This window comes from Suricata suricatta, chromosome 12 (assembly GCF_006229205.1).
Source record: "Suricata suricatta isolate VVHF042 chromosome 12, meerkat_22Aug2017_6uvM2_HiC, whole genome shotgun sequence".
In the NCBI taxonomy this organism is placed as follows: Eukaryota; Metazoa; Chordata; class Mammalia; order Carnivora; family Herpestidae; genus Suricata; species Suricata suricatta.
In genome coordinates, this window is record NC_043711.1 from 50,302,978 (window position 1) to 50,330,373 (window position 27,396).

General features: G+C 43.7%; 1 protein-coding gene across 2 annotated transcripts in view; it reads right to left on the reverse strand.

Annotated features, from left to right (window-relative positions):
• Positions 1-23,262, reverse strand: part of TSEN2 (tRNA splicing endonuclease subunit 2) — a 47,387-nt gene extending 24,125 nt beyond the window's left edge. For both annotated transcript variants that reach the window (XR_003901390.1, XM_029918692.1), the window contains exons 1-6: positions 23,224-23,262; positions 17,489-17,706; positions 16,702-16,783; positions 10,689-10,725; positions 3,871-4,402; positions 2,402-2,479 (exon numbers count right to left, since the gene is read on the reverse strand). Coding sequence is in view for 1 of the 2 variants with exons in the window: in XM_029918692.1 (XP_029774552.1) it covers positions 2,402-2,479; positions 3,871-4,402; positions 10,689-10,725; positions 16,702-16,783; positions 17,489-17,677 (918 nt within the window). In the remaining variant the exon portion in view is untranslated. The remainder of the gene's footprint in view (positions 1-2,401; positions 2,480-3,870; positions 4,403-10,688; positions 10,726-16,701; positions 16,784-17,488; positions 17,707-23,223) is intronic.
• Between the last annotated feature and the right edge of the window lie 4,134 nt (positions 23,263-27,396).

Genomic DNA, 27,396 nt, shown 5'->3' on the forward strand with positions numbered 1-27,396 from the left:
ACTGGCACAATCCACAGATGGCAATGAACGCAATTATTTCTGGAATACCTTTAGGACCAGAGCCAAGTCTATTTACTTCTGTATTGTTATTACTAAGCTCAGTGCCTGGCACAAAGGAAGTACCCAGTAAAAATTTTTGCAAAATATTGATTGCAAAAGAAAAGGTTCCAACTAGCTTTTGCAAGTGATTTGATTGTAATTTACAGGTAATTGAATAATAATGATGATAATGACAAGAATAGCATGCAGTAACACTTCCTGAGCATTTTACTATGTATCAGACACTGTGCTGAACCCATTACATGCAGTAGTTGATTCCCAGAACATCTTATGAACAAGGTGCTGTACAATGCTTGTTTTATAGAGAAGAAACCAAGGACCGGAGAGCTCAAGCCCTTAGAGAGGGGGCATCCCCAGTGCTGTCCAGAACTTTCTGTGACGATGATGTTCTATACCTGTGCTGCCCAATGTAGCCGCCACTATCCACATGCAGCTGCTGAGTGTCTGAAACGTAGCTGGCACAACTGAGAAACAGAATTCTGCATTTTTCTCAATCTTAATTAGTTTAATAGAATAGCCACACATGCCTAGAGGCTACTGTCTTCAATAACAGACTAAGCTATCTCATGTCACATGAGGAGATGAAGTAAATAATTCCAAACATCCTTTCCTGGACTGTGAGGTGGTACCTTTGGCCTCACAGTGAGGAAGGAAGCACAGACAAGGAAATCAAGAGAATATGGAGACACAATCACTTCTCTGTGGATGCAGCCACGAAGTTACCAATGTGGATGCATTCAACACACATTTCCTGACAATGGTGGCAGACACCGCTGGGGCCATCCAAGACGGGCAGGAGCGCTCCTGAGGAAGAGGCGCATGAGTGCGAGGAAGGGGTGCTATCTTCCGGAGCAGAGGGGATACTTCTGTTGACAGTATAAACAAGCAAACAAGGACAGACTGAACCACATGTGAACACAGCACTGAGGAACTTTAAATCAGAGGGAAATTTTATGATGCAATTAAAATTTTTTAATGTTTATTTTTGAGAGAGAGAGGGAAAAAGGGAGAAGCAGAGAGAGAGAGGGAGACACACAATCTGAAACAGGCTCCAGGCTCTGAGTTGTTGGCACAGAGCCTGACATGGGGCTCAAACTCACGAACTTCGAGATCATGACCTGAGCCAAAGTCGCATGTTTGAATGACTGAGCCACCCAGGCGCCCTGATGCAATTTTTAGTAAGTCACTTTTAAGCCAACATTTGGGAATGCAGCTACTGCATTAAGACAACATGTATTAGTAATTCTACAGAAGGATATATCTAGAATCCATTTATGTAATTAGCAGTCATTACATGGCTTAAGATGTGCATCACGGCTTATTAAAAGCTGGGGAGGGGCGCCTGGGTGGCTCAGTCGGTTGACCGTCTGGCTTTGGTTCAGGTCAGGATCTCACGGTTCATGGGTTCAAGCTCTGCATCAGGCTCTGTGCTGACCACTCAGAGCCTGGAGTCTGCTGCGGATTCTGTGTCTCCCTCTCTCTCTGACCCTCCCCTGCTCGTGCTGTCTCTCTCTCTCAAAAATAAATTAAAAACATTAAAAAAAAAAAAAGCTGGTGAAACGCCACAAATATACTAAAAACCACTGAACTGCATACTTTATTTTGTCTGTCTGTCTGTCTATCTATCTATCTAGAACAGGGAGGAGGGGCAGAGAGAGGAAGAGAGAATCCCAAACAGGCTTTTTAGTGCTATCAGCACAGAGCCTGATGCAAGGGCTTGGGCCCACAAACTGCAAGACCATGACCTGAGCCAAGATCAAGAGTCAGAGGCTTAGCCAACTGAGCTACCCAGGCAACCCTGAACTGTACACTTAATTTTTTTAAAATGCTTATTAATTTTGAGAGAGAGACAGAGCATGAGCAGGGGAGGGGCAGAGAGAAAGGGAGACATAGAATCCAAAGCAGGATGCAGGATCTGAGCTGTCAGCATAAACCCTGATGGAGAGCTTAAACCCATGAACCCTGAGATCATGACCTGAGTTGAAGTTGGATGCTCAACAACTGAGCCACCCAGGAGCCCCTCAACTGTACACTTTAAATGGGTGAGTGGTATGTACGGTACATTAACAGTATCTCATGATATAGGGAAAGGGAAATCCCCTCTCCCCCCTCCCTCCCCCGCCAAAATCTTAAACTTGATGAAATGAAGACTAAGGGGTGAAATTTATGTAGGCCTACTTTGGAAGCTGCCTATGGTCATTTCAATACCGATTCATAACATTCAGTTACTGAATACTCACTCACTGAATTACAAACAGAATTGTTTTTTACAGGTGAACTGCATTACAGGTTGCCAGGCCCTGAGACCAGGAGCCAAAAACATAACATGCAGGAAATTTACCTCTTCCAGGCTAAGTTGCAAATACTCCAAGATCCGATATGGATTTCTTCTGCATATTAATCTCTTTTTTGGTGCCAACTGAAGAGAAAGAAAGAAAATACACAGAGAACAAATGGAAGAGCATGTTACATAGAGCAGATTGCATTTTAAAACAAACATTATTTTTATAATCTTCCCAGATTCAAGTTTATTGGCTTAATACTGTTAAAAAATATAGATTTTTTAGGGGCGCCTGGGTGGCTCAGTTGGTTAAGCCTCCGACTTCGGCTCAGGTCATGATCTCGTGTTCGTGGGTTCGAGCCCCACGTTGGGCTCTGTGCTGACAGCTCAGAGCCTGGAGCCTGCTTCAGATTCTGGTCTCCCTCTCTCTCTGCCCCTTTCCGCTCATGCTCTGTCTCTCTCTGTCTCAAAAATAAATAAAACACATTAAAAAAATTTTTTTAAATATAGATTTTTATTATTATGTGGGAAAATAAGTTTTAGGCTTTTCTACTATGAACGTTTTGATTTATTTCCTTTCTTTTTTCCCCGCAATTGTGATCCTTTTGCTGGTCGATTTTATGTCCTTCTTTTCACTGACCTGTACCTCACAAATGTGTGCCTAGGTTCTTTATCAGGCTTCAGAAACCTCATTATGAATGCTAGGTGGCATTTCTTCAAATCATGTTTCAAGTAATACTTAGCCATTAGATTTGCTCATTTTTAGCTATTATAGATAATTCCAAGGCAACTGTCTCTGACTGTGGATCCCTCACTGAACTGGTTCTGGGTCTGCTTCCCAGAGCTTTTCCTGTGCTGGCTGATTCCATACCTGAGACGCTCTGCTACAGCCAGACTCAAGCTACATGTACTTGCCACAGCACTTCTTTTCCTCCCACTCAAGGGAAAGAGTAGTATTGCACCTGCTTTAATTTATACATGAAAAAAATTAAGTTATTCACAGACTTGAGGTTTTAGTAGAAATAGCCCTCACAACTACTGAGCCACTAGGGCTGGGACCCAGTGCCTGCAATTCCCTCTGAGTGTCTAACCACCTCTCACATACCCTGGGCACTTAATATGGGCCTGCTACCCGTTCTGAGTGAGGGGCACCCTGGTTAGCCCACATCTGCTATGGGCCAGAAATAGATGGTTCTGGAGGAAGTGACTGATTTTCTTCCTCAGTTGATCCTTGAACAATGCAGGGCTTAGGGGTGCTGACCTCCTGCAACACAAAAGCTGTATAGCACTTTTGACTCCCCCAAAACGAAACTACTAATAACCCACTGTTGACTGGAAGCCTCACCAATAACATAAATAGTTCATTAAAACATATTTAAGTATTATATGCTGTATTCTTATAATAAAGGAAGCTAGAGAAAATAAAATGTTATATGGAATCACATAGAAAAGACATTCAGAGCACTGTACGGTATCCAAAAAATCCGTGTATCGTGGATCCATGCAGTTTGAACCCATGTTATACTCACTTCCTCATGAGAGGCACAATCCTTCTCGCTCACATCATACACATCTTCCTCCACCAGCACGTACTCATCACTGGGCCCTCTCTCTCTGGCACAGAAGAGACCCACTTGCTGGCTCCTGTCTCCAGACCGAACGTCATGCTGGGAGAGAACATCTGTGCTGCAGTGAACCCGGGGCGGGGGGCAGTGCTGCAGTGTGGCAACCTCTACCGCATGCCCATCCAAGCCCTCTGGAGTCAGTGGGCCAGGCCCCGAGCTCTCTTGTAGGTGGTCTGATTGCTTGTTGGGACCTTCCAGTTCTAGTGACATCTCCGAGTCCCCATTCATCACAGAAAGTTCCTCTCTATCTGCAGTACCTTTGATTTTGGGAATGGTTTCAGAGTTCAGCTCATCATGCCATTCAAACTCTTCATTCCTTTTTATACCAGGATGCTCACGTGGTTTTGTGTAATCCTCGAGGACTCTCTGCACTGTACTCTCATCCTGCCCCTGTCTTTGCATGAGCTTTGTGGCCCATTCTATACTACGCTGATACCTGCAAAATGGAAATAACTGTCAGTAACACTTGAATTTCTTCTTCTTTTTTAAAATATAATTTATTGTCAAGCTGGCTAACATACAGTGTATACAATGTGCTCTTGGTTTTGGGGGTAGATTCCCGTCATTCATTGCTTATATATAAAACCCAGTGCTCGTCCCAACAAGTGCCCTCCTCAATGCCCATCTCCCACTTTTCCATCTCCCCCACACCCCTCTCATCAACCTTCAGTCTGTTCTCTGCATTCAGGAGTCTTCCATGGTTGCCTCCCTCTCTGTTTGTAACTATTTTTTCCCCTTCTCTTCCCCTGTGGTCCTCTCTTAAGTTTCTCAAGTTCCACATTTGAAGTAACACTTTATAATTTCAATATTCAAAAGACAATAGAGCATGCAAAAAAGACGAGTTGGTGGTATGCTGAAATATTTATAGCATTTTTTTCTCAATGGCAGGCCACAGGTTAAGTGTTTTCTTTATACGTTTGTGTTTTTTAACTATTCTCTAATAAGCATGTATTATTTTTGTTTTTATTATTAGAGCTTCATTTAATTATTTTGGTTTTTTAATATTTTTTTTGACAAAAAGAGAGTGAGTGTGTGAGTGGGGGAGAGGAATGGGGGGGAGGGGGAGGGAGGGAGAGAGAGAGAGAGAGTGTGTGTGAGCGAGAAAGCAAGAGAGATCTTAAGCAGTCTCCATGCTCAGCATGGAGCCCAATGTGGGGCTAAATCCCACGACCCTGGGATTGTATGATGTAAGCCAAAATCAAGTCAGATGCTCAACAGACTGAACCACCCAGGCACCCCTAATTTTCTTAATTTGAAAAAGAAATTGAGCCCAGTTTAACCAAGTATGAAAATTTATGTCATTTAAAATTGGTAGGCCAAATGATTTAGGTAAATAAAAAGAGAATACGGCCATCATTTTTCAGGATTTCTTTTACATTATTCTCACTTTTGGGTATCACAATATTTTCTGAAAAATATCCCACTCATAATGTGAAGAGCCTTTGTTCAACATTGGAATGCAAAGTGAGAATTTCGAGTTTATTTATTTTGAGAGAGAGTGTGCAGAGAGAGAAGTAGAGAAAGAATCCCAAGCAGGCTTCGTGTTGTCAGTGCAGAGCCTGAAGCAGGGCTCACACTCACGAATTAGAAGATCATGACCTGAGCCCAAATCAAGAGTCAGACGCTTAACTGAATGAGCCACCCGGGAGCCCCAATCCGAGAATTTAATAAACATTTCTACTAAGGTCTCCACTACATAGAAAAGTAAATGATTCCGGTGCTATACATACAGCCAAGCATCCTAGCAGAAAGGGCTCTTTGTCTCACAATAATTTTTGAAGTTTAGTTTGGTAAGGAAATACCTGCTTAGTTCCTTAAATGTAAAAGCAACCCCCGAACACTTCCCAACTTACATAAAGTCAGAGGTAAGACAAGAGGGTTCTGTCCCAGTGAGATGTCACCACGTGACAATGTCACTGGGATGCCCCCATGAGGGCCCAGACTGCCATACTGGGAAATCTCATCAGAGGAATGGCTAAAGGCAACTTTTTGCCTTTACCTACAGTTGTTAGCCTGACAGCACTTAAGAAGGCACTGTTTGCTGAAAGACAGGTAATTTTACTCTTCACCTTGAGTATTTTGGTTTGTGTATGGATAAATGAGTATGTCTAAACTGCTACATCCTACATGCAATTAAACAGGAAGTTGGCTCTGCTATATTTAAGAGATTCGTGGCTGCTCAACCCTGACTCATCAGAAGAATCTCCAAGCTGTCCCTGTTTATCCTACATAGGGATGAGTACGCCTTCCTACCTATGGGAACTGTATCTTAGATTTAAAGGTTAAAACCTAGCAGCGCTATTCTCACACCTGCGGCAGGGCGACATGATGACTACACACGAGCTCTGTGGTGCACAATTCACCTGTGGTGCACAATTCAGCCTGTCACTTGTAACTGTTTGACAGAGCCAGTTACTTACTTAAGTTCTCTATGTGTGTTCCCCCACCCAGAATATGGGTAACAGTACTACTATCTCATAAGGGTGTTATGTGTTACTTTTAAAGATCAGAATAAAAAATGTAGCTGCTCATACAACAGGAGGGTATCTCCTCACCTGCATAGAAAGCATGCCACTGTTGCACATAGTTAAAAGAACTTTCATTTGAGAGACCTAAAAAGAATCTTTGCTTTTCATACCACCAATAGCACTGGCTTTATCAGCTTCATGGATCTATGAATCTCCTTTATCTGAACACAAATTTTGTGTCAATGTGTACTTTTCTGGGGAAAGGATCCACAACTTTCATCAAATTCCTTGACTCAAAATATATGAAAGACAGAGAGACAGAGCACGAACCGGGGAGGGACAGAGAGAGAGAGAGAGGGAGACACAGAAAAGTAGGCTCCAGACTCCAAGCTGTCAGCACAGAGCCCGATGCAGGGCTGAAACCTACAAATTTTGAGATTATGACCACCTCAAGATTATGACCTGAGCCGAAGTCAAAAGCTTAACCGACTGAGCCACCCATGCACCCCACAAATTACATTTTTAATGAATGGAAATGTACTCCTTAATTAACTGTTCTTTGAGAGCAGGGACAGCCATCTGGGGACAAGCACCACGTCAGATCTGGGTCCTGCTGTTGGCTCTGGTGTGTGATTCCGAGCCAAGTCGCTTAGCCTCTCTACGTCTCTTTTTGCTCTTCTGTAAAAAGGCCAGAATCACACGTGCCTTCCTGCCTCAAAATGACCTCAAATGCTCATTTATGAAAGCTCAAGTGAGACAGTGGCTGCAAAGCATATGGAAGAAAGCCTCTGAGTAAGACTGCTGATGGAAACAGCAAACAGCCAGATACACAAATGACTAAGACATAGTGCCTATGAGTCACAGAGCAGGTGTCTGCTCACTGGCTGTCAATGCCTTAAAAAGCCAAATCCTGCTGCAATTACCCTCTGCTGGAGAAGCAGCAAGAAGAAAAAAGTGAAAAGTAAAAGTCAGGAAACATTAGGGGCAGAGTGGCAGGAGGAAAAGGTGGTAGCTATGATTAGAAGCAACAATGAGACTAGGGAAAAGCAGACTCATTTTAGGGCCACAAGACTACAGAAAATGGTGTACCATGTGAATCTACCTCTGCTTCTTCTGTTTCTATTTCCTTGAACACACCTTTCTTTAGCATGGAACACCCTTGTCCACCGCCTATTGAATAATGCCTATTTATCATTGGAAGACCACAGCAAAACAGTTCTGAGTCTATGCTTAGGTCTAAGTACTGGCCTTGACCAAGTTACGTAACCTCCTCTGGTTCCGCTTCCTCACTTGTCAGATAATAACAGGACCTACCTCCAGGGGTGATGTGAGGACTTCAGAGATAGTCCAAATGTGTCCTCAGCAGAGTACCTTGTGCACGGAGTAGACCCAAGAAACACCAGCATGTACGACGTTACTCTTCTCACGGTGCTCCTCAGAGGCTCTGCAGCCGAACTGCCTGGTCTGCCTGGTCTGAGCTGATATAATCTTGGATAAGCTATTTCTAGGTTCCCCACGTATGAGATGGAAATGACTACATCCACCTCAAAGGCCTCTTGAGAAGATGAACTGAGACTTCAGGTAAAGCATACAGACTGGGAACCGACACTCCTGGAGCAGCTGGTACTATGACGATAGTGACGGTAATATCTCACCGTGATACTGATTACAGAAGAGTGCAACTGCTTGCCTTTCTTCTTCTCTCACTAGAACGTAAGTCCCTCGAGAACAGGGACGCAATCTTTTCCTCCTCTTCTGTCTGCAACACCCATCCAATGCCTGACATGCAGGCACCTGCAGTAAATGCTAATAAAGGAGCACCTCTCTCCTGGCTGGTCCTCCAAGGACACAACCTATGTACTTCAGTCCCCTCAGGCATTATCTGAGGGTCCTGATGCCCTCCTCCAGGAAGGATTACATGGAAGGTTTTCATCACTCTGTTGGAAAAGGCCAATCAGAGTGCATCCACTTGAGAAACGGATCAGAGTTTCAGGGGGAAGAGTAAAGAAACAATTAGTGCTTTACTAGCACTAAAGCTGGAAAATTAACCTAAAATATAAAAATGAGCCAATTTCTCTTAATATTTAATATATTTTTTAATATTTAGATTGTAACTGTAATTATTATGGCCAAATCATGAATCAAGGATTGATGAGGGGGCATAATTTTCTGACAGAGTTGTCAGACATGGTTATGTCCTAACCTCTGGCCCTGTGAATATGAAACAGGGCCTTCACAGATGTAACCAAGTTAAGATGAAGTGATACTGAGTGGTGTCCTTGCAGGAAGAAGAGGGAAATTTGGACACAGACACACAGACATACATACACAAGGGGGACCTCCATGCAACAATGAAGAAAGAACCTAGAGGGATGCATCTTCAAGTTAAGGGATGCCAAAGATTGCTGGCAACCGCCAGAAGTTAAGGCCAGGCATCCAAGATGGAAGGATTATCCTCTAGAGCCTTCTGAGGGAGCACACTCATAGCTTGATTTTGGACTTCTGGTCTCCAGAAGTATGAGAATACATTTCCGTACTTTGTTATGGCAGCTCTAGGAAACTACTACAAAGATCAATACAATGCTTGCAATGTTATTATTAAAGAGTTTACAAAAGGAGAATCTCAGGCAGGTGGCAATCTCCCCCACCCAAAACCTCACATTCTCAAACTGGCTTGACGCCATGTCATGTCCACTGCCAGCCTGAGCCGGATGCAGCTCTGAGGGGCAGGCTTCTGTCTGTGAGTCCTAGTGTTTGCTGCAGCTTTCCTGCAGCTACTGCTGGGATGGGGTCTCTGCTGAGAAGCAAGATGAGAAATCATCGTGGACATGAATATTTTTAGGGGGCTTATAGAAGAGTTGCACTTTGAGCTGCCCCTCAAGGATGCTGAGGATTTACTTATGTATTTATACGTGTTTAATTATTTATTTAATACACTTAAGATTTATTAAGTTTATTTATTTGAGACAGAGTGCAAGCTTGAGCCAGAGTCAGCGTGGGGCCTGATTTAGGGCTCAAACCCACGAACTGTGAGATCATGACCCGATGTGAAATTAAGAGTCAGATGCTTAAATGACTGAGCCACGCAAGCACCTCTAAAGTTTTTTTTTAATGTCTAATGTTTTATTTATTTCTGAGAGAGCGCAAGCAGGGGAGAGGCAGAGAGAGAAGGAGATACAGAATCCAAAGCGGGCTCCAGGCTCTGAGCTGTCAGCACAGAGCCCAATGCATGGCTCGAGACTGTGGACCACGAGATCATGACTTGAGCCGAAGCTGGATGCTCAACTGACTGAGCCACCCAGGCACCCCTAAATTGTTTTTTAATGTTTAATTTTGAGAGAGAGAGCATGAACAGGAAAGGGACAGAGAAGGAAAGGGGGGACAGAGGATCTGAAGTGGGCTCTGTGCTGATAGCAGACAGCCTGATGCAGGGCTCAAACTCATGAACCTAGAGATTACTACCTGAGCTAAAGTTGGATGCTCAACTAACTGAGCCACACAGGTACCCCTCAATTAGGATTTAAATGCATGAACATTTCGTCAACAAAATCCTACCAAGGGACCACTAAGTGCTGGAGCTGAAGGGAGGAACCAGGCATAGTCTCTGCTCTCCAGGAACCAATAGTCCAAATCAGGTACCTGGTGGGCGGCCCAGGGAGGGGCGCCAAGGCAGACTGCATGGGAGCCGGAAGAACAACCCCAGTCAAGGGGGCAGGGGTGGTGGTGAGGAGAGAATCTCGAGGGGAGGGGTATGTAAGCTGGATCGTGGGATGCACAGGGATAGCGAGGCAGGGCATGTGTTCGGGGGGCAGGGAGAAAACTTTGGCCGAAATGGGAAGCTTATAAAGAAAAGCTAGAGGAAGGAATCGTGACTGTCCGAGTGGATGAGGAAGAGCCTCGATGGAAGCCTTTCTGTCACCCTGCAAGTGCAGAGCAAGGAAAGAGGACAGGGCAGGAGGCCAGTTTTAGATCTAAATGTATGCATCTTAGCTCTTAATGACATGTACATTACAGGGTACCTGTTCATATTTTGGAAGGAATTCAAATGGCAGAAGATTTGGCTTAGGATTATTTAAAAAAGTAAACAGTACATTCAAACTCAATATGATCCACAGTAAGTTCAGACATAATTTTCAAGGACATATACTACCAAAAAAAAAAAAAAAAAAAAGGCATGAGCTACCAAGTGGAAAAGGTTACCTACAAACAGATCTGATTTAAGCTGTAATTCCGGCCAAGGCCATCATGACTTACTTCTCTGACGTGATTATAGGCATGTCTGTCTTCATATCTGTAACAACAAAGATGTTCTGTTAGTTCAGACAAATTTTCCTTATGGAAAAAAACCACTGGAAATCCAGAAAAGACAAGGACAATTTTAAGAATCCCCAAATCATAGATCTAGAAGGTTGACTAATCCTGCCCAGCCACAATGGCAAATGCATGCTTCATTAGCCATCGCGCCCTGAACCCACCCCCTGGAAGGTGATGCTGACAGATCAGTGCTCTTGCTGTGCTCAGATGTGGCCCTGAAATGCATCCAGACTCAACCCTGCAGCTCAGCAGCAGCGGAAAGCCCCTGCCGCCTCTGAATGTACATGCCTCTACTTCTGGATGAGAACATCGGGGCCCTATAGTTGTGCACTGTATCGCCATTGTCCAGTGCTCCACAAAGCATCTTTGCTAAAAGTGCCCCTCTGCATACCTACAGAGAGTTGCTGAAGGAAGTTTCATGTCGATATTGGTTCTGGGAGCGGACCTGTGAGTTCTGGGCTCTAGTTCTAGCTCTGGGAACGTGGCTGGCTGAGCCTTTCCACCTACAATGTTATTTACTGGTCACCCGATGGTGTGGATTTTAGTCTTTGTCTTCCTTCACCCTGCCATTGGGCACTTTGTTTCTCCTTACCCAAATTCAGTTTTCTCCCCAGTGCATTAGAGGCTTGGAACAGATGATAACTAGCTGTTAAAAGCCTATGAAAGTGAGTTCACAGACTTCTACCTCCTCAGGAATATGTCAGTTTTCTCTGTGTCATGACCTCCTTCCTCTGGTAATTTAACAAGTGACAATTTAGTGAATTTTACCAACAGCTTTCCATGTGCCAAGCACTAGAGATAAAGAAGAAAAAAGCAAATCCCCTCTTCTTGAGATACAGTCTAATTGAGGAGAAAGAAATGATGGATTCTAACCCAAGCTGACATAGGACCAAGTGAAGGATTAGAAATGAACTGGTTAACTTTGCCTGAAAGGATCAGGAAAAAACACTGAGGAGGAGGAGGGGGAGTAATGGAGCTGGGCTCTGAAGAAGGAGTAAGCGTTCACCATGCAGACTGGGGGAAAGGGGCAGGGGAAGCCGTGCAGAGGCTGCGAGAGAGTGAATGCTCGGCAGGTCCATGAAATGGCCAGTAAAATAAATTTCCATGTTCTCATCCCTCAGCTTTCATAATTAACTCTTGGCCAATCGGCTTTGTCTGTCCTGCCTACTTCCCCAATCCTCAGATTATTTTGAAAAAGATCCCTCAAATCCTATCACAGCTTCTCTAAGGGGTTCATTTTGTATTTCTACAAAGATTCTTCTTAGAAAACCTAATTGCTTAAAAAAAAGTATTAAAAAAAAGGGGACGCCTGGCTGGCTCAGTAGGTAGAGCATGCTCTTGATCTTGGGGTCATGATTCAAGCCCCATGCCAGGCACAGAGCTTATTAAAAAATTTTTAAAAACAAAAAAACCACCCCAAAACATAATTGTAGTACCATTACCGCTTCCAAAAATTAATTTATTTAAAAAAATTTTTTTTAATGTTTTATTTTTGGGAGAGAGAGAGACAGCATGAGCAGGGGAGGGTCAGAGAGAGAGGGAGACACAGAATCCGAAGACAGCCTCCAGGCTCTGAGCTAGCTGTCAGCACAGAGCCTGACACAGGGCTTGAACCCACAAACCATGAGATCATGACCTGAGCCGGAGCCGGACGCTTAACCGACTGAGCCACCCAGGCTTCCCCCATTATCACTTTTTAAAATTTAATATTAATTCCTTATCCTCATCCAAAATCTAAGCATTGTCTCAATTTTTGGGGATGGAGGAGAGTCTGATTCAAAATCCGTAAAAGGCCCATACACTGCAACTGACTGAGACACCCGAAGCTGATTTTAACATGTGTCCCTGCCATGATTTTTGCCCCATGTAGTTCATTTGTTGAAGCAATAGGTCTTCTGTCCTACAACTTCCCCCAGGTCTGATCACAGATGATTACATCCCTATTGTGCTGTTAACACGGTGCTCAAAAAGACGATCACGGGCCCAGTGCAACCCTTCCACTGCTTGTGCACAGTCCGAGAAGGGCTTGCACCAACTTTTAAGCAACTGACTCACTCAGCACACTGCTTAGTTCAGCTCACCTTGTTTTCACAGCCAGATTTTCACAGAGCAGGAAGCTGTAGGTAAAATAACTAAATAGGATGGGATCTATTTCCATTCTGGTGCAAAGGACTTACCTTGTGACACTTCAGTACTCTGAGCATCACTGGCTTAAAAAATATAGTTTTTGACAGTGTTTCCTGGGAATTGGAGTTAGAGGCTTGATCGGATTCAGGCTCAAGTTCTGGGGCAGCCTACTATGGGTGGTGCTGTGTGTTTCCTTACAAGACAAAAAAATGTCTCCTTGTCTCTCTGTATGTCCTCAGCACTGCTGGTGATCCATGATTTACCAGAAGATGCAAAACGGTGATATTCGAATCCTATTATTCCTTCTTTGTTTATTGGTGGGAATCTTCTATAAAGAGAAATCCCTCACTACTTGCTTACCCTGAGAACCAGACCATGTTTATAAGCTTCCAAATTGATGAATCCTCCACAGGTGAACAGTGAATTTCTTCTGGCATGTATTGGTATGTACCAGTATAAATTAAAAGATGTAAGCATTTTGGGAGGGGATACTATTACCGATGACTGGATTATAAAACAAACTGTAGTATTATTCTTATTGATGCTCAAATATTTCCATGTTTGGCCAGCAGAGTCTCTTGAAACAAGCCTAACAGTTTCCGATAAGCTTTTTTCTTCCTGCTATAAGACGTTTATGTAAAAACTCCTGGCTCTCAATCATACCAACATAATTAATCATTTACTTTTTTACACAATATACACATAACAGTCTCAGAATAGCAGTACCAATGCTACAAAATAACCACTGAGGGGCTCCTGGGTGGCTTGGGTTGGTTAAGCATCTGACTTTGGCTCAGGTCATGATCTCACAGTTTGTGAGTCCCACATGGGTTCTGCACAGACAGTGTGGAGCCTGGAGCCTGCTTCAGATTCTGTGTCTTCCCTCTCACTGCCCCTCCCGCTCCCCTGCTCATTCTGTCTGTCTCTTTCTCAAACATAAACAAACATTTAAAAAATTAAAAAAAAATCACTGCTGAAAGCAATATGAAGGTGATTTTGCAACTCTTCCTTTTTTTGGAGTAAAGGACAGGTTGATTGCACTGATGGCCCCAATTCTTCAGCTCTTCCATCTGCCAAACACCTGGACTCTAGGCCAGCTGGAATCACAGCCAAAGTGCTGTGAGCAGGAAGGGCTTGGAAAGCACTGGCACACTGGGGCTTGCCCAGGACCCTCCATCACAACCATGAAACCATGCCCGGGCTGGCCAGCCAGAGGATGACACACACGGCACCCCCTGCCCCTCATCCCAGTTGAGACTATCCTGGACCAGCCGACAGCCAAATGACATTCAACCAATATTAGAGAGTCCGGTTACATCCGCTCCTGGACCAGATCCATTAGAACAGCCAGCTGAGCTCCATAACCAACCAGATGGACCAGCACATCCAGCCAAGATTAGCTACCCAGCAAACCTGCAGGCTTGTGAGTAATGTGGTTGCTGCTCAAAACCACCGGTTTGTTCAACAACACTGTGCCAAAGACAACTGACAAAAAGTCTATCCCATGAGGATTGAACCTCAAGTCACGATGTTTCATAGTCACTCAAAATACTTTTCCTCTGTGCCTAGATCACCAGCTTGATATATAGGTACTGTTTTTGTAAACCACTTTTTAAAATTTAATTGTGTTTTGTAATCATGGAATAACTTTACAATGTTCCAAAGTCAAATGTATGAAGTTTCACCTCTTTCTCCATCCTGTTCCAGCCCTTTGTCATTGGCATTAAAAAGAATCTATGGTTTATTATTCCTTAAATTTTAAAAATATATTTATATCCCCCCACCTTCAAGTAAACTGTAGCGTACTATGCGGAACCCCCCATATTCTGCTATCTTCCCTTAGGAATGCACCTCTGTGTCCCTCACTTCTAGCTCAGCTCCACAGCACTTCATTATATGACTGCAGTGCAGTTTAATGACCGGTCCCCTCTTAATGGACATTTGGATCATTTTCAGTCTTTTAATATAAGAAACTGTTGTAGTGAATAGCCTTGTGCTATTTCTTTTCATGCTTTGCCAGTGTATCTTTCAGATAAACTCCTAGAAATGGAAGTGCTGGGTTCAAAGTAAACACATACACTGGGACACTTGGATATGCACGGGCAAAACACCAGAGGTGGACCCCTACTTTATATCACACACAAAAATTAACTCAAAATGGATCAAAGATCTGAGTTTAAGAGCTAAAACTATAAACCTCCTAGAAGAAAACACAGGGGAAAATCTGCAGGAGCTTGGATTTGGCAATGGTTTCCTAAATATGCTACCAAAACCAGAGGCAATGGAAAAAAAAACCAGATAAACTGGACTTCATGAATATTAAAATCTTTTACCATTTCACACTGAGATGGCTATCATAAACAAAATAAAACACCGGAAAACCAAAAGCCAGAAAATAGGAAGTAGAGAATTTAGAAACTTTGTGCATTGCTGGTGGGAATGTGACATGGGCAGGTGTTATGGAAAACAGTTTGGCATTTCCTAAAAAAATTAAACTACAATTATATGATCTAGCAAGTCTACTCCTAGGTATGTACCTCGGAGAAATGAAAATATATGTCCACAAACACTTGTATATGAAGGTTCACAGCAGCACTACTCATAACTGCCCTAAAGTGGGAACAACCCAAATGTCCATCTTTGGATGAATGGATAAACAAAACATGGTATATCCATCAAATGGATTACTCCTCAGGATGAAGCTCTGACATCTGCTCCAACATGGATGAATCTTGAGAACACCGTAAGTGAAAGACACAAAAGGCTTCAAAATGTATGATTCCACTTATAGGAAAAAATCTAGAATGGGCAGCCTCACAGACACAGAAAACACAGTAAGGTTACCAGTGGTGAGGGGGAGAGGAGGACTGGGGGAAAAGCAAATGTATACAGGGGCGCCTGGGTGGCTGAGTCGGCTGGGCATCCGACTCTTGATCTCAGTTCAGGTCATGATCTCGCAGTTCATGAGTTCCAACCTTGCGTCGGGCTCTGCACGGACATCTGCTTGGAATTCTCTCTCCTCTCTCTGCCCCTCCACCACTCGTTTTCTCTCTCTCTCTCTCTCTCAAAATAAACAAATAAAAAAAAGCAAATGTATATATAGTTTTGCTAGGCATTGCCAAATGCCCCTCTGTAACAGCTGGACCACCTGCAGTCCCGTCAGCAATGCGGGCCTTGCCAAGGAGAATACTGTCAAACTTCGGGATTTTTTCAATCGGACTGCGGAAATGGTACCTGAGTGCAGTTTTAATTTGTATTTTTTCTTACAATAAAATGTTTTTAAAAACCCTAACTATGTTTTAATCTGCTGGCATTGGTTATGTGATTACCAGGAGACTTCCTTAAACAAATACACTAGGGTAAAACATTTATAAGTTAAAGAAGTCAAGTTAAGCAAGTACCACACACACTGGTTAACGTTTTAACAAATTCATTAATGTTATGGTTATTGTTGTAAATTCTAATTCTAAAAACAAAAAATATAAAACTCATTTTGCACACAGGTAAGGAGGTACTTAACTACCAGTACCTTCTGCATGCACATTACCCAGCTAGTCAATGTTTAACAACAGAAAAGTGTAAATAACATTTCTGATAATTCCAGAAATTAGATAAAATGCATTTTCACCAACCATAAGAACCCTTCCACTTTGATTAGAATTATTCTAATTGCTAGTTTTAGCAGTAAAATTGCCACTGTGCATGTTAACTCTTCTCTAGAGAATCTTCCTATAAAATTTTCAAGAATTTTCCTATGTAATCTGAAGCATAAGATCAAAGATAAAAGAAAATAACTTTCCAAAAGAATTGAATGATGTAAGTTTACCTTTCCACTTAGCAACGAGCTTAGGATCTGAAATTGTGAAGTTTGGACGGCTTCTAGACAGGATACCTTTTCCAAAATAACCCTGCCAAGAAAAGAGAAAACAAAGTTAGTTCATGCTTAATTACTAATATTTTAGCAGAGAGAAAACAACTATTTGAGTTAACAAGAGATTCATTCTACTTTTCATAGCTTTACATCTTCCTTTTAATTATTTAAATTAAAAAGCCCCCTTTAATGAATTGGCTATGGAGGGGGAAAAAAAAAGCAAGCAAGCTACCAATCTCAACCCCCACCTATCAGTGATGGAAAATAGCAAAAACTAGAACTTGCTTTCATCTAAGAGGTCCTCCACCAGAAGAGAGAACAGATAAGGAGCCAAAGATATGCTGAAGCCTCATCTGTCATGACACAGAAGAATATGCTTACCTCTGGGGATGGAACAGGAGTAAGTGGGGAATTTTTAGTTTTACTCATCACATTTCTGTAAATTGCTGGACATTTTTATGAACATGCATGGCTTTTATAAGTGAAAGACAAGAAAGGTCAATGCACTGACCTTCCTTTATTGTTGAAATATGAGTTTGTGGGGGGAGGGGTTATCCTCGTTAACATATGGTTTGGGGCACCTGATTCAAACTGTGCTGTTGCCATCCTACACTGCACCCGCGGCAAGGAAAGAATGTGGCTCAATTACAGCTTGCTTTTGGGAATGGGTGGGGAGAAGCAGAAAGGACAGCTGGCTCAGGGCTGTGAGGAAGTAGCCATGACAAAAGCAGCCGGCACTTACCTTCCCATAGAGCTGCTCCATATCTTCTGCATTCCTCACAATTACGTTGTTGTTTATCATTTCGGCAGTGAACATTCTGAAGTCTTTCTTAGGCCCCCTGTCCTGACCAAAAGGGATCGGCAATGGGGACTCATAACTCTCACACACTCTTCTTTTCCGCTTTGGGGCATGGAAAACTGCTGCCGCCATTTCTCAAGGGTAGCTGTATTTTAAAGAGTCTAACAGGGAGAAAGAAACAGAGAGCCAATCCATAGCTATATCGATGAAAAATGGGAGTGCATTTATCTCTAGGCTCAGAAAATGTTGCAGTCTGTGGGAAAAATAAAATATTTATAAAGCAGGGAACTAAAAGAAGGGTAATGAGAACATTTGGTATCAGCAGTGCAAATCCCATCGTTGATATCTCAATTCCCACAACCATGCCCAAGAAGCCAGTGGCAAGATTTCTAATTACAGTGGACAAGACTGAGGCCTAGTGACATGCCCAAAGTCACAATGCCACGCAAAAGTCTCCTGATAGCAAGCACAATAGGATTCCTGGCTTTTAGGATTACTTCCATTCTTTCACTTAAGCAACAGACAATTACTGAGTACCTGCCAGTGGCTCCTAATAACTAGAGGTGCTGGGGGTATAAAGATAAAACCAAAGGAGACACTGTCCTCAAAGGTTAAATCTAGTGAGTATTTCCTTTTTCAAAAAAAACCTTAAAATGAACGTTAAAATCCATTCTAAACATTAGGTCAATCACCTCCCAATTTTAAGGTAAATTAATAAATAATAACAACAGTGACAGACACAGTTATCATTAAAGGCCTATCATGCATTACCAAATGCGAGTAGTTAAGAGCAGGAACTCTAAAGCCAGAGTGCCAGGATTGGAATTGACATTACTATGTCCTAACTGTGTGATTTGGGGCCAAGGTTACTTTATCTCTCCATGCTTTGGTTTCTTCGCTTGCAAAATAAGGATAAAAACAGACTCCAGGGGCCCCTGGGTGGCTCAGTCCGTTGAGCGTCTGACTTCGGCTCAGGTCATGATCTCATGGTTTGTGGGTTTGAGCCCTGCATCGGGCTCTGTGCTGACTGCTAGCTCAGAGCCTGGACCCTATTTTGGATTCTGAGTCTCTTTCTCTCTCTGCCCCTCCCTTGTTCACTCTGTCTCTCAAAAATAAATAACACGTAAAAAAAAAAATTTAAAACAAAACAAAAAAACCCAGACTCCATCTTAGAGTTAAGACCCATAAAGGGCCTGATAGAAGAGTTACCTGGTACATAATGAGCGCTGTGGGTGTATTTGCTTTATTTATTATTATGGGGTGAGTACTCCATCTTACAGAAGAGGAAAAGAGTTTCAGGTTAGAGAGATTTTGTAAAAGTCCCCTTCAGATGATTCCAGAATTCTGTGGAATTCTAAAGCCTACGCTCTTCTCTCTGGGTTCTGCTGCGAGCATAGGCTGCATCTGCCTCCCTTTGTCTGAAGGCTCACTATTTCTCAAGGTTAGGAGCTAAAGGGTTCCGGAGAATTATGGAATTGCTTACTGTACACTGAACACTCTGAGGAAGTAAAGGAAGCCAAACAGAGTACCTCACCCTTCCAGGCCTTATACTCAATCCGAGGAGACAAAACATACATGAAAGCAAACTGAAGGTAACACAACAAGCTGCAATTCAATAGTGGCTAAAGGAAGGAAACAGAGTTGAGTGCTCTGGGTGATAAAGCCAGAGAGCCACAGCAGATACATTTGACTTAGGAAAACTCAACCACATGTAAGGAGGGAAAATGTAAACAGTGCAAGAGTTTGGGCACTCTGCTCTCCCAACAGACCCCTGGAACAAGAAGGGAGTCTTGACTCTGCTGCTCCCTCCGTCCCTGGCTCGATTTAGGCTGAGAGTATATCTGGTGCTTGAAGATACAGTGGAGCCAGATCACACGCTGCATCTACATGGATCCAAAGAACAAAGTAAAACTGCTTATTAACGTGTCTCCTGCACTTAACACCAGCATGCCCTTGGGCGATGGATGCAATCAAGCCCGAAACAGCTATGGTGGTGGTGGCCAAATCTGAGGAAGGTAAGTGGTTTTATGGGTTTATGACCATTAAAAAGAAATTGAATGCCTTGTCCAATGTCTGATACCTTTATCCATCCATCCTCTCAAAGAAACTGAGGAATTAGATGGGGACCAAAGAAGACACAGACCAAGGAAGAGTTACAGAGATTGATAAATCAAATCAATTACAAAGATAACTATGAAAAATAAGAATCGGCAAGTTGGAACCTTCATGGAATTGACTGAATATTCTAAGCAGAAAAATGCGAGAATAATTTAATTTTTAAATAAGATCCCTCAGTGGAATTACATACTGAGCATGACTCATATACATTTTATCTACACACACACGCGCGCACACACACACACACACACACACACAACTATTGTAAAGCATTCATAACAACACCATGTATATCACATGTTGATGGACAATTAAGAGATTTGCTTCCAAGAACATTTTATCTAAATTTTCACTTGCCGACTTATCCCTCAATTCAAGCCAACTATAGCACTGAGTATTCAACAGAAGAAGCGGCAATTTATTCTAAAACTTAAACAATGCTGTGTTGGCTTTCTTGTGGCAGAAGATTGGAATCTAGTGAGAAACTTTCTAGAGAGTTCCATTAACAATTTGGACTTTTGTGAGATTTTTCACTTTTATAACTTCTGGGTAATATTTAATTTGTATGGGCTACATTTGGAATTTTTGAAAAAGAAGAAATGTTAAATGGCTAACTGCCAGAACTTCCAATTAAATTCTCTTGATCAAGTGAAAATGAAGTTGTATTTTAATTTGCCTGGTTTGGAATCTTCCTTCAGACTGCTACTATATTCTTAAAAAAATGCAAGAATGAGTGGCAAAAACCCTGTACTCCAACCCAAGTGCGTGTAACAGAAAGTTTCCTGCCACAAAACGCTGTTTTTCACAAAACCTCAGTCTGTGATCTCGTATCACCTCTGCCCATGTGGGCATGCACATCAAGAATCTGGCTCATGGTAGGCCTCCAGATATGCAAACCTGCCATTATTATCATGTGACCCTGCACAACCCAGTTAAGCTCGGTTTCTTCACCGTCAAATTGAACAGGACTGGAAAACAGTCTGGAAGTCATTTAAATGTTAAACGCAGAATAACCATATGATGGGGATGCCTGGATGGCTCAGTTAGTTAAGCATCTGATTCTTGATTTCATACACTCAGGTCTCTAAGATCAAGCCCCGAGTCAGGCTCTGCACTGACCGCGTGCAGCCTGTTTAGGATTCTGTCTCCTCCTCTCTGCCCATCTCCCACTTGCTCCCATATGCACCTGCAAACACTCTTTCTCTCAAAATAAACAAACATAAAAAACCCACAAAGAAAACCATAGGATCCAGCAATTCCACTCCTTGCACAGATATAAAAAAACTGAAAACATGTTCATGCAAAAATCTGTACCCAAATGTTTACAGCAGTGTGATTCATAATAGCCAAAATAGTGGAAACAACCCAAATGTCCATCTCCAGATGAATGGATCAACGAAATGTGGTAAATCCATATATAATGGTTACCAGCAATAAAAGAATGAGCTACTAATACATGCTATGGAGTGTATGAAGCTTGAAAGTATTATGCTAAGTGAAAGCAGTCACAAAAGAGCACATATTGTGTTAAGACCACTAATATGAAATTTCTGTTAATAGCAAATCCAGAGACACGAAGTGGATTAGCCATTTCCTGGTGCTGAGGGAAGGGAGAAATAGGGTTGTAGGTACAGGTTTATTTTGAGGGTGATAAAAAGGTTTTAAAACTAAATTGCAGGGATGGTGATGGCTGCCCAACTCTGCAAATGTACTAAAATCACTGAACTGTACACCTTACAAGAGTGAGTTTTATGGTATGTGAACGCTCTCTCAATAAAATTAAAGAGGACAAACCAAATGATCTCCATTTTCATAGTTTTGTGAAAGAGTTGTCCTGTGCTGAACTTGAAAGGCAAAGCAGGGGAGAAAGGACTGAATTCACTACCCTCCGTATCTGCAACAGGCATTTAAGAAATGTTTCTGGTGCCATTACAGAAGCACAGCATAATGAGATGGCATGGGAATAAAATTAGAAGAGGTGATAACCATCAGTAGGTACAACACACTAGGCAGACTATGCCATATGCCACACACATGGGTGCTACTATTCTTATTTCGCAAAGAAATTGAGGCTTAAAGAGGGCCAGTCAGTTGCCCAAGCCCTGTCGCATGGACATAGCATCACAAGAAGACTGGCCTAAAAGAAGACCCATGTCTGAATCACACACAGACACAGAGGAATGACTAGGTCAGTTGTCAAGGGGTTTGGAATGTGAAGGCTCATTCAGCCTTGGGAGTCAATACAGACTCTTAAGCAGGGAATGATGGGTGAAGAGAGATTAATTAACTTCGTATACAACAGCGGCTCTCGAGGTTGGCTGCCCTTAGAATCACCTGGGGAAATCTTAAGACTCCTAATGCTCAGAACTTACCTGCAATTATGCGAGAAGTTCTGGGGTGTGACCCAGGTGAGTTCAACATGTAGCCAAAGTTGCCAACCACTGGTGATAGGAGAGCCTATTCAAACTCACTTAATCCCAACAGCCCCCAAAGGTTAGTACTATTACTATTCCTCTTGTTCAGAGGAGGAAAGGGACTCAGGCTGAGTGCTATGCACCTGTAAGGGGCTGCTGCTTTTCCTTTCCCAAACCTGGGCATACTTTACTCCAGACACAAGTAGTGTTAGGTATATTTGTTATCAAAAGCTGGCCTCGTTCCTTATTCCTCCCTTGAGCAAACACTATTTAGGTGTTCAGTAAACGTGTATTTCAAACAAAACACAGCAAAACGAAAATGGGGGAGGTAGCTCCATTTAATTTTCCAACCCTCTTGGAACACCTTGTCAAACAAGCCTGGCTAAAACCTCCCACCCGTAAAGCTCACCTCCCAATTAAAAAATGTTTGAAGCCCCAACAGGGTACCTCCTAGACTCAGTGAGGCAAGGATGAAAGGGACAAGGCAAACCATCCAGTCCCTGGGGAACTTTCAAGTTAGGACCTGACATTAAGCCACATAAACAAACGGAAGGCCGTCGTGAGAATTACGTGGGTAATTATGGGAGGTGGGGGGAGCCAAGGTGCCTCGTACTGGGCCTGTCATGGACAAAATGCTAGTCAGATGGCGGCTGCAACTGCAGGAAATGATTGCACACGAGCCAGAAAGTGTTGAGGGCCCATCAAATTCCTAACTCCCTGTCTTAATTTATTTATCCCTTTGCGGATTTCCTGGAGTGCCCCCGGCGCCCCAACAACCGCACTGGCTGCTGAGGCTCCCTTCGGGCAGAGACGGTGCCCGAAGCAACTCGACGTCCCCAGCCCCCAGCTCTGAACGTGGGGTCGTGTTCTTCGGAAAGGACTGAGAAGTATGAAGGGCCACAGGTGTTCGGAGAAGGGGAGAGGGGCTAATTCCGGCGGAACCGGGAAGCCTGGCTCCCCGTTTCGACTCATTCTAGCCTGGCTGTGCGACCCGGGAAAAGTTTCTACAGTCTCTCGGCTGCCGCTCCTTAGGCTTTCGAAGAAGCGGACGTCTCCTCTTGCGGCAGAGCCCCCCCCCGCCAGCAAGCCGCCGCCGCGACGCTAGGCGTCACGAGCCGCAGCTCGCCACTGGCCCCGGAGCCTTACCTTCCAGAGCCCCACGCGCTCCTCGTTACCTCGGTAACACCAGCCGGAGAGCGGACACCGCCGCCGTCAAGCAGTACGGTCGTAAAACCGGGGGAATGCGCAGCCGCCGAATCCGCGGGAACGCCCTCCGGGTCTTTGCCGAGGCGCACAGCCTGAAGGAGGGTGTTCTGTACGTAGTGCTCTCTCTTTGCTGTGCGTAAACGAGTTGTCAGCACTGCCCTCCCCAGGGTTGTACGGGCCGCTTCCTGCACAGATGCTGTTTTCGTTTAATCCTCACAACAGTGCCGCAAGATTCATTTTACAGATGAGCTCCGAAGTTATTTGTCCGATGTCACATAGCTAGGAGGTGGTGGAGCCGAGGCTCTAACCCAGGCATGAAGACTTCAGAGACTGTCCGGGGAGAGGATGAGGGGGTTGGGATGGGACACTTGAGGTGACCGGACTTTACTGTATGACCTGGCCCTGACACTGACCTCCGCTGTCTCGATGTATATGTATGAGGTGCAGCATGCCCGGAACCTGTAGGGAAGTGGCCTCTCAGACACCTGGCTAAAAGTCTCTGCACAGAGGTTGCCCTGTGCAGTGTGAAGGACAACAGCCAGCATTCAGACCGGCCTTTGAATCTCACCTCCTGAGGGATCTTGAGTGACTTCACTTTTCTAAGACTCCGTTACCTCTATTGAAAAGTGGGCTGTTAGAATTAGGGTGGATGAGCAAAGAAAAAGTGTGTTGGGAGGTGTAAACAGTTCTCCTGACCTAGTTGTTTTAAAAAAGGTCTGGTAGGGAGTCCAATATATGCCTTCCCCAATCTGAATCTCAGGGTCACCAGCACACATAGCACACATGCTGGGCAGGTGGGGAAGGTGGGTGGCAGGGAAGAGTGGCAAATAATGACAGAGATTCATGGGGGTAGGGTGAGATGGGCTTTGAAATCTGGGCCTTTGTCTCAACTTTCTGTTGTCTCCAGGCCTTCACACACACAACCTGCCATGGCCTAGAACATCCTTATCCTCTCAGCTCAAATATATCTTCTTCCAGGATATTTCCTTTTCACTCTGTGAGCTGACTTGGATGCCTTTCCTCTATGTTCCTGCAATATTCTGATGGACACTATGTGGTCCTTGTTTCCTGGTCCTCCTTAACCAGAGGTCTTCAGGGGATGGTCTGCCTGCACAGGCCTTAATTGCTCTAAGAGTTCACACTTTAGATAAATCAAAATCAGAATAGCTTCCTGGTTAGAGTGTTGTAAAAAAGGGAGAACTTCATCAAGGTTCTTTGGACAGTGGTATCACAGGATGATTGGCAGGGAAGAGACAGCTGGTGGGAGGCTCTACTATTGTACTACCAGAACATGCCAGCTTAGGAAATGCTGGCTTTAGAATGAGCGAGGTTTTTTTTTTAGGTTTATTTATTTATTTTGAGGGAGAGCAGGAGTGCGGGAGGGGCAGAGAGAGAGAGAGAGAGAGAGAGAGAGAGAGAGAGAGAGGGAGAGAGGGAGAGAGACAATCCCAAGCAGACTTCGCGCCAGCACAGAGCCCGACAAAGGTCTCGAACTCAAGAACCATGAGTTCATGGCCTGAGACAACATCAGGAGTCAGACACTTAACTGCTTGAGCCACCCAGGTCCCCCTAGAATGAGGGAGTTTTAACAAGGAAAGGGAACCCAGAGGTTCTCCAGTTCAATTTCCTTATTTAACTGATAAGAAAGGTTCAGAGGCACTGTGAGTTGCCAGAGGTAGTGGAGAAAGTCTCAGGTGGCCCCAATACGACAGCCATGTCTCCGGGACCTCTCAGCACGGTGCTCTGCATTCAGACGCATGGGATTCGCCCATAAGGAGCTCTGGGGTGGCATCATAGAGAGCCCTGTCCCCAAAGAGGCCCAGAGTGAAAGTTACTGAATAAGATACTCTTCCCCCAAGATTTTCTCTTTGTGTTTTTTTAAACCTTTTGTTATGGTCATTTTCAAACACAAAAGCAGAGAGAATATTCTAATAAATCATCACTTCCACAATCTTCAACCTTTGCTATCTTGTTTCTTTCATACTCTCCCTATATATGCTTTTATCCCACTGCTGGAATATTTGAAAGCAATGCTAGTCATCGTTTAACTTCACTCATAATATTTCTGCATTCATCTCTAATAGGTAAATAGCTAAATTTTATTGCATATTATATATATTTCATATGCATAGTTGATATGTTTGTATATACATAGATATGATATATAATTGATTCTCATTATTCACATTTCTACAGAGTCACCATGAACAACAAACCATTGCTCATGGGGAAATACAGGGTTAGGTTCTTGACAGACTCTGGCCACAATATTTTTATCAACTGATCAGTACATAACCTTGCTTTCTGTTTAAAGACACTTTATTTAGTATCTACTATTGATTCATTAACATTGAACTCATAGCCGGCAGCACTGTAACTCATTCCTGAATGAAGCTTATCTAACACAGGTATTTTTCCTCTGTAAGGTACGTCACATCCTTGTTGGCTAGGAACACAGGACAGTACTTCAGCACTCTGCTTGGTGTCCATTTTAAACAGTGAAATCACCCACAGAAAGCACAAAAGAAAGAAAAAATGTGGTAATGGGCCGCCTGAGTGGCTCAGTCGGTTAAGCCTCCAACTTCGGTTCAGGTCAGATCTCACGTTCGTGGGTTCGAGCCCCGTGTCGGGCTCTGTGCTGACAGCTCAGAGCCTGGAGCCTGCTTTCGATTCTGTGTCTCCTTCTCTCTCTGCCGCTCCCCCCTCTCATGCTCTGTCTCTCTGTATCAAAAATAAATAAAATATTTTAAAAAATTAATAAAAAAAGAAAGTTAGTTTTAAAAAATGTGGTACTAAAGAGACTTCTGAAAGCAAATTATTCACAGTATGAGAGCTGGGACTGTTGACTTCGGCTGAGAACATGCATATTGGGAGGCTCAAGTTCTGTGCTCTGCATGTGCATGTCTGTGAATGACTAAGTGCTATGAATATTGATTTTGGCATTACAAATAAATGTTAGCCAGAAGATGAATTTGCAAACACAGAATCTGCCAATTTGTGTGTGTGTGTATCTCCCCAACATCATTAGCAAACATAAAAAAAAACAATAATCCTTAGCATCATTTATCTGTGAAATATTACATGGAACCTCTATGTAATATTTGGGATATACTTATACTAAAACCAAAATTGTTGGAGTGTCTGGGTGGCTCAGTCAGTTGATGGTCTTTTGATTTTGACTCAGGGTCATGGGATCAAGTCTTGAGTTGGGCTCCGTGCTGAGTGTGGAGCCTACTTTAGCATCTCTCTCTGTCTCTCTCTGTCTCTGTCTCTCTCTCTCTCTCTCCCCCTCACACACACACACACCCTGCCCTTTCCCCCTGCTCATGCTCTCTTTCTCTCTCTAGAATAAAATTTTTAAAAGATCGTTTATCTGAAATTCTAGTTCAACTGGGTATCCTGTATTTATCCTATATATATATATATCCTGTATATCTGACCACTCTAATGATGATTTTTGGGTGTTTATATGTGCTGGCCTCTTGGCATACTGTTTTGATTCTCACCACAGCCCTGGAAGACAGGTGTACTCACTTCTATCTCACAGTTGAGGTTCCCTCTCTCTTCCAAGTTCCCATAGCTGGGAAGTGGTAAAGGCCAGATAAGAGTCCAGATCCACGGGGACTACAGGGCTTGAGATCGTTTTAATCCACCGTGTTGGACACGAGAGGGCAGTGCATTGACAAAACACAGCTTTAAATATGAAATACAAAAGTAGCCAACAAGAAGTGTTGGTGGGAGGTCAGGGAAGACCAGGATGGGTTGAAGGGCCTGGGGGTCTTCCAGGAAGAAGTGACCTTGGAGCTAAGCCTAGAAGGAGGGTTCGCTTTGAGAGAGTAGGAGGAGGAGGGAGACCCTGGGCTGGGGCACGCGGCAGGCCCACGTGCCAGGCAGGTGTGGGTTTTGAGGTACTGGAGGGGAGGAGCTGGGCCTGGCTGGCGGGGCTGGAGGTCGCCGTGGCCGATAAGGTCCGATAGGCAGGGCGGGGACCGATTGTGCAGGCGCTCGAATTCCAGGCTTGGCAGTTGGACTTTACCCCGTAGACAATGGGGAGCCACCGGCGTTTCTGAACAGGGCAGGGCGGCCCAAGCTGTCGCCCCATTGTTTTTCCCA